Source organism: Rhinatrema bivittatum, chromosome 9 (assembly GCF_901001135.1).
Source record: "Rhinatrema bivittatum chromosome 9, aRhiBiv1.1, whole genome shotgun sequence".
Taxonomy (NCBI): Eukaryota; Metazoa; Chordata; class Amphibia; order Gymnophiona; family Rhinatrematidae; genus Rhinatrema; species Rhinatrema bivittatum.
In genome coordinates this window covers 169733778-169745577 of record NC_042623.1, presented here as the reverse complement: position 1 = coordinate 169745577, position 11800 = coordinate 169733778, and the positions used below count along the sequence as shown (strand labels likewise).

Genomic DNA, 11800 nt, shown 5'->3' with positions numbered 1-11800 from the left:
TTGTCCCATTTTGGGGTTGATTTATATTATCCCTGATCATAGCAGAAGGATGGTGCCCCCGCTCTATTGGCCAGGGCCCCGCAGCAGAGAACACATTGGAGCAGAGAAGAGCTATTCTGCTCCCTAATCCTGCCCCTCCCCTCCTACCATTTTCCAGGGGCTGATATAGAGGAAAAAAAACCAGTGCCAGTACTAAGGAATGCCAATACCAAGTACTGTCAAGTACCAGCAAAAAAAAAAAAAAAAGTCTTGCTTGTATAATCTACTTTATTAATTTTCTATACTTGTGGTATCAAGTTAATGCAAAAAAATAATAAAACATTTGATAAATATTCAGTCAGAATATAAATAAACAGAAATTGCATAGTGATAATATAAAATCCATATTTTTATATTGTTTAACATGGTGCCACAATAGTGGTAATTTGGCTTTTAATGGGAATGCATGGGTGCCATTCCTGCTCTGTTATCAGTGCAGCTCCACTGTAGGACCTGCCGTCCTTTAACACCATTAAAAAGTAAGTTCCCATTATCACAACTCTTCACCAAGGGGTGAAAAAAGATTATCACACTATGCAGCAGGAGGGTCCACTCTAGAGGCTCCATTAATGCTCTCCACTCCGATCAGGAGATGGAGAGAAGAGAAATGAAAGGGGAAGGAGAGAAAAGGAGCTAACTAAGAAAAAATGAAAACAAAGTCAGAAGAACAGGCAAGATGAAAGCAGAGGAGACATTTAGAACATTGAATGGTTATATATTAATTCACCTGTGAATACAAACTGGCACTGCTCCACTCTCGCTACCTGAATTTTAAAATTACTTAAATAAATATATTGCTATATTTTTCACAGGGGCAAAAGGGAAATTACAACTAGTGACATCCTACTTTTCAAGAAATCACAAATGCAAACTTAGACTGTCTGGTTTAGATAAAGCAACAGCAACACACAACAAGACAGAAAGATTTCTTAATTTGCTTTTATATCATAGACTGCAGATAGCCAACTCCAGGCCTCAAGAACCATAAGCAGGTCTGATTTTCAGGATATTCACGATGCATAGGCATGAGATATATTTGGATACAATGCATGTTCATTGTGGATCCCCTGAAAACCTGTCCAGTTTGTGGCTCTTGAGAACCAGAATTGGAAGCCCCATCCATAGACTCTTGAACTATTACAGGCCTTGTTGCTACATCAGTAGATGTTAATGTGCAATACGCTAAAGCTGGAAAGCCTCTTGCTATGAGAGAAGACCACTCTTCTTCCCTGGTGGAACTCACACCAGGGGCTCATTCTGCACGGACCATGAGCAGCACAAAGAGTAGAGAAGAGGGAGCAAATCATCCAACAAACGAAAGGATCTTAAGATTTCCAGGAGATGGGAAGAGCGGCATATTGGAGATGGAAGGGCAGGTGAAGAGGAAGTCAATAGATACAGCATGAAGAGAGAAAAAATAGTAGTTTGTCTTATTAAAACTTCATACAAAATGGTGAAGCTGAATCTTCAAGGAGTCTGGCCTTTGAGTGATCGTGGCTAAATACAGAATTCGTAATCAGGGACATGAAAAGACAAAATGGAAAATGATCTTTGCCATCACCGCTGTCAGTGGGAACCATGTGCAGGCAGGGTCTTATATGGGTTTAGAATCCCTCTGGGGTCCAACATGGCCTTTACTTTTTGCATAAGCATGACTGCCTCTTCTGGCTTGCTATAGTAAATATGCTGCTTCTTCTTAAAGCCCAGTCCATGCTCAGCGCTGATGCTCCCATGGTGCCTTGCTGTCCACTCATACACAAAGGGCTCAATGGCATTAAGAAGGGACTCCGCAAATGACTCAGCTGTAATGTTCAGATGCAAGTTTCCATCCCCTGAAGGAAAAGAACACATACAGTTAACTGTTAGGCTCATTATTTATCCCTATTATGCAAAACTGTGTGCAGAATGGAGCTGCTCATAGTGGGGTAGATTTTACAAATTTGCACACACGTGTACTTTTGTTCGCGCACCAGGCGCAAACAAGAGTACGCGGGATTTTAAGAAGAGTACGCGGGATTTTAATAGATACGCACGTAGCCGTGCATATCTGTTAAAATCCGGGATCGGCACGCGCAAGTCTGTGCAAAATCAGCAGCCGAGCCGTGCAGCCTGCCTCTGTTCCCTCCACCCCCCCCCCCCACACCTTCCCCTACCTAACCCCCCCTACCTTTGTTGCACAAGTTATGCCTGCCCAAGGCAGGCGTAACTTGCGCGCGCCGGGCAGGCCGCCTGCGTGCGCTTCCCAGGCCCGGGAGCCATTTCGGAGGCCTCGGCCATGCCCCCGGGCCGGAACCACACCCATGGCCCCGCCCCCAAATGACGCACCACCACGACACGCCCCCCGCGACCCGGGGCTTGCGCGCGCTGCCGAGCCTACTCAACATAGGCTCGGCACACGCAGGGGGAACCGGGCAGGTTTTCGGGGGGTACGCGCATATCTTACGCGCGTACCCCTTTGAAAATCTGGCCCATTGTCTGCATGCCTGTGCTATAAGAGTCATTATAACCTAAGTGGGTGTGACCATGAATGAAGGGTTGACAATCCTACACTATGACTGCCAATTCTACCCTCCTGACCTTTCAAATCAATCCATTACCCTACTGCTAAGGACAGAAAAGTGAGACAGACCCTTCATCACATTTTACATATACAAGTTGGAAACCCACAAAATTCACAGAAAGTGTTTTCACTTAGGTTGAATGGTAAGCTGACACCAAATCTCAATCAATAAACACAACTAAATGCTGAATGTTGGCACACCATGGATAACTTAGAAACCAAACCAACCTATTTCGTGCCAAAATGTAAACTGTTGTGATGGTATATTACTAAACGACGGTATAGAAAAATTTTTAAATAAAAATAAAAAAAATAAATAATATTAATCATTGCTAAGTTCTTCATTCAAAATTAGACAACAGGCAGTGCTTGCTTACATCTCTTGACTTTCTTCTGAGGCCTTTATTGCATTGGAAATGCCCAAACTCTGAAGAAAATAACTCAGCAAATCCCCTGTGCCAGACAGTTGTCTAGCAGTCAGAAATGGAACAAAGTTATTGGTAACTAAATACTTTCCGATGGAGGTAGATTTCAATTCAGTCAGATGTGTCCCGGTGATTTATTGATGGTCATTGCAAAGGAAACAAATATGGGGAACAGACATGGCTTTAATGAAAATGTTAGGTGGGTGCCAAAGGATACCAGATTTACTCTTTGTATGAAAAACTGCTCACCTTTTATCTTGCCAGTTAGCATCTCTGCCTCAAGTGCACTTGACAAATGAATCTTGATGATTAACCTAGCTCCACAGTACAGTCCTAATTAGCGATCAGATGTTCAAAATGTTAATGACAGAGCCCTGTTCTCTATAAGAGGGTATGCATATAGTCTATTTCAAATTTGCAGCCACATCAAAAGTCATATGTGTGAATGAATACAAGTCTACAAATCTACATCAAAACCTTTAATTTGGTACCTCATTTGTCGAAGATTTTCTTTTTGGTGGGATAAGAGTACAAAATGTCATGTTTATTCTCAGCAACAAGATAGATAACAGCAGAAAATATCCAGCTGGCCCATCCAGTCAGCCTAGTTACTCTAAGCCAAACTGCTGAGAAAATATCCCAGCTGTCAGTCATACAGCATGTTTGCTTGTCAGATATCAGGGGCTGACAATCAACGCCACTTAGCTGGTTAAGATCCAACTTAGCTGGCTAAATGGTGCGATCTGAACATTTGGCCATGCTGAGCAGCCACTATTTAGCAGCTGTTTATCCGGCTAAGCTGCCAGATAAGCGAGGGGGTGGGACAGGGGAGGTCCAGAGAAGAGCTACTTATCTGGCTAACTTAGCTAAGGGCCAATTTTCAGCCTTATCCACCTTAGTTACAGGATAAGTCTAGGACAGCCATGGTTGTCCTATAGTTAGCCAGATAAACTTATTTCCAGAGTTCCATAGGGATCTGCCCTTTACACCGCCCTTTTCAATATCTATCTCACCCCTCTTTGCCGTCTGCTTGCTCAACTAGGAGTCACTTACAATATCTATGCCTATGATTTACAGGTCTTCTTCCCACTACGTTCCACTTGGTCTGCCTCTGTCCAGGTTGCATCTATTTGTCTCATTTCATTAATTCCTGGCTATACAACAATCAACTCTCCCTCAACCTCAATAAAACAGAGGCCCTTGTCCCTGGCCACTGCCCTGCTTTTCCTAACCCTGATTCCTTTTAACTAGCAGGATCCACCATCTCTCTTTCACACACAGTTCGTAATTTGGGTGTATTCCTAGATTCAGTGCTCTCTATGATCCCTCACATTAAATCAGTTATTAGATCTTTGTTTTTGAAACTAAGAATGCTGCCTCATTTAAAACCCATCCTGGAACCCACAAACCTTGAGACCATTCATCAATCGTTGATCTGTCCATCCACTGATTATTGTAATACCCTACACACGGGTCTACCTCAGCATTCCCTTCCGACCATTAAATAATTCAAAACTTTGCTGCCTGCCTGTTGACTGGTACATCCATCCGAGATGACATCACCCCCAATACTGAAAGACTTGGTTACCAATTTCATCACTTGTTAAATACAAAACTGCAGTCATTATCCATAATCTCCTCTATCATGTCACATCCTCCTGGATTACCTCTACCCTTCGGATACATACTTCTGCTCACATCCTTCGCTCCTCCAGCCAGCAATTACTAGATATTCCTTCTCTCAGGGTCGCCTTCTCAATTTATGGACCCACACTTTGGAGATCTGTTCCTCTGCCTCACACATGACTCCAAACAGTTTAGAAAACTATTAAAAACCCATCTGTTTCATGAGGCATTCCAGTGACCCGCTTTTGTACCACGTTTTATTATGCTTGTCTGACTGTAATTTGGTTTTCATCCTTCAATTATTTTATTGTTAATTGTTTTTTTATGTATGTTTGCTTGTAGCCCCCACCATGGACTTGTCTGGAGGGATGGGTAAGAAATGCTATTAAATAAATAAATATATGTGAAATAGCTGAGTATACTCAGCAGCACGGCTGAGCCGCTGAATATCTTGTTCAAGTTAGTTGGATAAGTTTATCCTGATAACTTGCTCAGGTGGACTGTGGCTGGATATTGGCCTCTCAGTCTTTATCCAAGACCATTTTTGTCATCTCTCTCCTGTGAACTCTAACTTCCTGGGCAGAGGAATACACAAGATCACCTTGGTTCACATCCAGCATCCCTCCATTCCCATGTCTAACCACTTCCAGTCATGGCAAGTGAAAACAAAGCATTAGCTTTCTGGGGTGGCACCTACAAGCTAGCAGAACAAAGTACAAGCTCTCTGCAGCAGGTCTCTACAGCTGAACAGTCTGCTAATGTCGGGATGCACAGGACTGGCGTGCAAATCGGCTATATGTGCCTACCCAGACAGCTTACACTGGAAATCAAACTCCTGGGTCTGAGGTGGAGTAAACTCGCATTTCTGGTAGCCAAAGTTATTCTATTGCTGGGCACGTGTGGTAGAAGCAGCTGGGCACTACCCCGCAGGGCGCGGCAACAGAATAATACAGCTACCAGAAACGTGAACTAAGTTTTACTCCTGCCCTGACCTAAGAGTTAAAATTTCCTACGTTAGGGAAAAGCACGCTAAGCAGGCTCCCCTCTAACGTGCCTCCCTGCATTGCCCAGTAATAGCTAACACTTTCATTTTCATGGGATTAGCAAACAACTGCGCTAATCCTGTTTTTTTTTTGTTCGACAATACAATCCCCACTGCATACTGGCATTGGGTTAGCACTGAAAAATCAATGCTGAAACGGGAGTTATAAAGATGTGCTATGGTCGGAGCAGCTTATTACACCTGCCTCATCGAATTCAGCAGCTGGGGCTGGACAGGAAGTACTGGCACTTGCCCATGGAGACATTTTCCGGTGCAGTACAACTGTGGCTGTAATATTTATTTATTTATTTATTTATTTATTTAAGTGTTTTTTATATACCGGGATACGTTGGGAACATCATCCCGGTTCACAGATAACTGAATATAGCAACAAGCTTTACATAGAACGAGTTACAAGGAGAACGTTAATAAAGGGAACCGTGATAAACATGTGCAAGTAAAACAGGCAATACAGAGAAACTAGTTACAAATTAAGCGTTGGTATAATGCAGTCATGAATAAATTAGGTTGGTATAAGGCAGTCATGAATAAATTAGGTTATTAACAGTTTAAGTTTTATAGAGAGTAAGATTGTGTGTAATAGTACCATTTGTGAATCAAAAGACGATTATATTTGGTTAATGTACTCGGGATTCATAAAATAAGCAACTCCACCGACACAGGAGTAATTATATAAGCGGGGAAGGTGACAGATTCCAACTGTGCTCCCATATTTTATCCCCCCTTTTAGCACTCAGCAGCAAGACAAAACCAAGAAAATACAAAGATATCACAGCATTAACAAGTGCCTTCAGGTGTTGGTTAACTGATCATTTTGTACATTTGGGATGATCACGTCAGCTTGGCTGGCGCAGCAGGGTAATCAAAAGGGCAATTTGAGCTGGAAGGAGAGAGATGCTTTCATCTCTGTTTTTATTTCCTGTTGAAGTCAGAACAACCTGGAGGCTAAACTAAGTAGCTGGCAAAGTTAATTTAATTAAGTTAATTGATGCCCAGTTTCTGGCTCAATTGTTTATTTTAAAAGTTCCCTCAGACACCTCTTACACAGATCGATACTCTAAGGCCGCGGTAGAAACAGTGCGGCAGTGTCAGGCGCACCCTCGTTCCCCGCACGCACAGTTCTCTTCACCTACTGCTCGATACTCTCTTCAAACTGCATGCAAATGCATGCCGCGGCTGCGAAGCCTTAGGCAAGCGTTAGGCCCGCGCAACCCATTTTACTGTATAGAGCGCCTATACAGTATCCTGGGTGCGCGGGCCTAACGCTTCACGGCCGCGCTGGTATCTGTCATTTCAAATATCATTTCAAATGACATTTGAAATGACAGGTACCAGGAAGTGGACAGTTATGTTCCCCGATGCTCATCAAACTTTCCCCCAGCCCCCGCTCACCTGCCCTGGCCCCGTCCGGTCTCCGGTGCAGCCCCAGTCCTGTCTCCTCCTCCCGAAGCAAAAAAAACCGAAAAAGTAGCAAGGCTCGGGCCTGCTACGATAGTCCCTTCTCCCTCTCCTCTCCTCCCGATTTCGGCGCTCAAGGCAGTCACATGACGTGACGTCACGCCTTGAGCACCGAAATCGCACGGGCATTCATTCACTGCCGGCGGGGGCCGTGCATTCAATCCAGGCAGAGGGAGCCGGAGGCCGCTTTCGCCGCCGGCTCCCTCTGCCTGGATGAATGCACGCCCACCCGGCCGCCTTGAGCGCCGAAATCGGGAGGAGAGGAGAAGGGAGAAGGGACTATCGTAGCAGGCCCGAGCCTTGCTACTTTTTCGGGTTTTTTTTTTTTTTGCTTCGGGAGGAGAGGACAGGACTGGGGCTGCACCGGAGACCGGACGGGGCCTTGAGTGCCGAAATCGCCCCCATTTTGTACACTTTATTCCCGTTTTAATTTTCGAACACCACACTAACACCAAGTAGAGGGTAGGCGGTAAACTAACAGGTTAAGGACGCGGCAAAATAGCGGGTTACAAAGGAGATAATCTGAGCGCGCGTCACAGTATCGGAGGGGAATAGCTAATTCCTTCATTATACAGCTAATTCGTTCATTTACATATCATATACATGCTGCGTGCGGAAAGGGTTATGCGTCTGTTTTAAGAAGCGCTAAGGACACGTGAAACTGGAGACTGTATCGCTGGATCGCCTTACGCGTCTGAATTGTGCGCTCCCAGCACGTTACAGACGGGAAATCTTCAACCGCACGTTACAGTATCGACCTGTTAATGCTATGTGTTCTCAGCCATCTTGGTAGCCTAAAATCCCACTCAGGCTGTGGGAGCATCAACGAACAGGAACCCTGTCACCAAGGGCTCACACAACTTGGCAGACGAAGTCTTGCTACCAAATTCCTAGCTCCTACTAATTAGCAAACCTCCACTAGAAAACATGAGAAAGGCAAAGCCTCAATAACCACAAGTGAACTACTGTGAGTACTGGTGGGAAATAGGATTGCCACTTTTGGGAAAAAAAGAAAACAAACAAAAAAAACAGCCATCCTTCCTCACTCCTTATTTTTCCCTCTCATCAACAACCAAAAAGCCCCCTCCCCCCCCTCTGATCTTTTCTTCTCCACAAATACCCTCCTCTCCCCGCTGTGGAAGTGGTGGTAGTCGCAGTACAGAATGTGAAGCAGCATGGGTGGAGGACTGAGTCAACGCATGCTCCGCCCCCAGGTCCTTCCTCTCATATAGAGAGGAGGTGGGGTCACCACTGCACCTGAGAGAGGAGCGACCACTGACTTGGTCCCTGGCCCACGCTCTCACAACCTATCACTGCCGCTGCTCCTCCACAGTCAGTCCTAGGACCAGACTCCTGCTTCAAGAAGAAAAGTCTGTGGAGGAGGGGAGAGGATTGGTGGAAAAGAATAGGTTCATAGGGAGGGAGGCAGGGAACGACAGCAGTTGCAGAGACCGGTGGTTGGCAGAATACCAGTTCTTCCATTGCTAGTTTAGAGTTCCTCTTGATTTCAGGCCTTCCTTCATCAAAACCAACCAGGCTAGCCAAGTACCAGCCCGTTGGAACCCTGTGTAGAAAAGGGAGCAGCGTGCAAGGTTCTGGTTGCAAATTAGTTAAAATATAGGAGGTAATTAAAGGAGTTATGTTTATACACTTAACATACTATTGTAGCAATTTTCAAAAGCCACTTACATGAGTAAATAAAAGCCAGTTTTGTGTGTGTAAAAGCTTTTGACAATCAAGCCCTAAGGTTATAGAAGTTTGGTTTTCTTCACAGTCATTTCCTTCCTGTTTTGCTGTTATTGTAATTTATTCAGTTTAAACTGAGTAGAGATTCATTATTAGGCAGAAGCAAGGTCCAGAGCAGTAATGAAAAGTGGAGCGTAAAGAGATTCAACTACACTTGCAAAATCCCTCACTTCAGTCATAAATGCAGAACACAGACAGACCCTCACCAAATACAGAATTAAGAGACCATAAAATACAAAAAGAAATGTACAGGCAAAAGCTTAACTGGAAATCTCAAAAAGTCAAACTCTGCGACTGTGCAACAATGTAAAAACAGAATCACCACCATTCCTCAAAATAAAATCAGGAAATATAAAATATCAAACATAATACTAAAACCATACTAATAAAAAAAAAAATATTTCAAGAGAGCTGACAAACAAAATAACATTCTATAAATTTATATAAAAACCTTTTTAAAACATTTTCAAAATTGGTAAATTTTTTAAAAACAGACACATCAAATTAAGACCAAATAATTAAAACTAATAAAGATTTAAAAATTCCCATCTTTCTATACTTGAGAATGTTTGATTTCCAGTCACCCTGACATTATCCTGGATTAGTAAAGGCAAGGGGCTACACAAAAGTTGTCTTCTCTCTCTCAAATACACACACTTTCTAACACACATATTAATTCTCTCTCTCACACACACACACACATATGCTTGCTCACACTCTCACATGCTCACACACATGCACATATGCACATATGCACTCATTCACAGGCTCTATCACTCCCCTCTTTTCCATCCCCTTTCTCACCCCTCCTCTTCCTTTCTGTCTCAATCACCCCACTTTTTCTTTCATCCCCCTCACTCACTTAGATCCTTTTGCTTCCCTTCCCTCTCATATACTCACTTCCCTCTCCCATCCCCTCTTACTCAGTGACCCACCCCCCTTGCCATTCCATTCCCTCCCCTCTTATTCACACCGCCCCCATCTCTTCTGTTCCCTCACATTCCACCTACTGGGTCTCTTCTTTCTGCCTGCAGGGCTCCATCATAATTCTACACCAGCCCAGGGTTTCTCTTTCTGCTCACGGGGTCAGGGATCCCCACAAGTATGATGTAATCTTGCACCATAGCCACTGCTGTCTTCTTCTTGCCCACAGGACCTGGGATCCCCACAGGCATGTCATAATTTTGCACTACCATCATCTTCTTCCTGCCTGTTGAGACATCACAATTTTGTGCTGCTGCGCATGGTGCTTGGAATCCCTGCAGGCAGGTCACAATTTCAGGCCATCACCGCTGTCTTCTTCCTGCCCACAGAGTTGAAATCCCCATGGGCAGGTCACAATTTTGCACTGCTGCCATCGCCTTCTTCCTGCCATGGGCACTCATCTGGAGCCACAGGTGTTTGTATCTGCATGCAGAGTGAGACAGCTGCAACAGAGGTGTTTTTTTTCGGGGGGGGAGAAGGAGCACATTTTGCCACTTCAGAATTTTGCAGCCTGAAGCGGCTGCTTCATCCTGCTTAATGATAGAACCAGCCTTGATCACTGTAGCACTCTCCAACTGATCCTGACCACTTGACCCCTCAGAATGCAAGAAAGTCAACCAAATTCCACTGTTCGTTAGACGGCCGCTTCTGCCGACCACAGACCTTAAGCAATCTGACCTAGATAGTGAGCTCCCCAGCTTGTTAGGCTGGCATCTGTTGTCACATTGATCCACTCTGAGGGCTATAGTTCCACTCCTTTCTCCAAGTTCTTAAACTGCGGCAACCAAGTCAAACAAGCAATGACGTGACCTGGTACTGGAAACTTCACAGAGTAATTCTGAGACTGAGGGTCCCACTTGCACAGCAAAGCCCTCTAAAGAGATCCCATATGTGGCCTTGCCTAGGGAACTAGGTCTAAGGCTGCTGCCATGGATTCCAAAAGCTGTAACTCCATACAACTGGACTCCTGAACGAGATCAATGAGAAAAGCTGTAGCTTCTGAATCCAAAGATTTGTCACACAAACACGACATATCCTCATGTTGAAGAGAGCTGCCAGGTTCTAGCACTAGGCTGCTCTTGGAGAAGTTCACAACCCATCGTCCAGGTAACAATGAACCAAAATCTGTTTTTGCAATGCTGCTGCCGCCACCACCACCACCACCACCATTACATTCAAAAAGGGGGGGGGGAATGACATCATCCAGGCTGTCGGCAGCTTAATCATTGAGCTCCTTCCCCATGAGCAATAATCGAGATGAAAACTCAGGCATGTGTACACTATGAAACCTCTAACCACCCCGATCTGCTTGAAGAAACATTGCCGATGTCGACGAAGAGAAAATCGGTCGATTTTAAACAGTTTTCTTAACAGAAAACAGAGTCTGGTCGTGAGTTGGCCTTTATAAAAATGGCAGCGATGGAGGGTGCCGATGACGACAATACGATGGAAAAAAACCTATGAAAACTCAGTGCAGAGCTTCCTACTCGCACAGAAATGTGAACCTGGTTCAGAGACCTATGCCAAGTTTTAAAAACTTGATGATGATGTTGTGGGGCAAAGTGAAGGAGGAACTGTCTGACTTGGGGAGGAGGATAGATGAAGTAGACATTCGGACGGAGGGCCAGGTAGACGATCTTTCCAATTTGCATCAGGAATATCAATCTTTGCATTCTGAGTGCACAGCGCTGGCAAAGAAGCTGGAGAATATCAAAAACCACATTCGCCATTGCAACCTCAGATTCCGTGGGGTGTCAGAGACCCAGAATTCCAGGATTGCTCAGACATTGTGGCTCAAATTTGTACAAGCATATTGGCTACCTCTATGCCTGCGGACTCTCTTAGTCCCTCTGACATTAAGCAGGATCAGGCCCATCATTTCACTGGGTCAGAAAGGGA

At 44.6% G+C, this 11800-nt stretch overlaps 1 protein-coding gene across 5 annotated transcripts in view; it reads right to left on the bottom strand.

Moving 5' to 3' along the window:
* Positions 1 to 239: 239 nt before the first annotated feature.
* D2HGDH (D-2-hydroxyglutarate dehydrogenase) overlaps positions 240 to 11800 on the bottom strand; it is a 91308-nt gene continuing 79747 nt past the window's right edge. For 2 of the 5 annotated variants that reach the window (XM_029616074.1, XM_029616076.1), the window contains one exon: positions 240 to 1871. In XM_029616074.1, the coding sequence (XP_029471934.1) occupies positions 1606 to 1871 (266 nt within the window). In that variant the 3' untranslated portion in view covers positions 240 to 1605. The remainder of the gene's footprint in view (positions 1872 to 11800) is intronic. The other 3 variants (XM_029616077.1, XM_029616078.1, XR_003858644.1) reach the window with 2 other exon arrangements.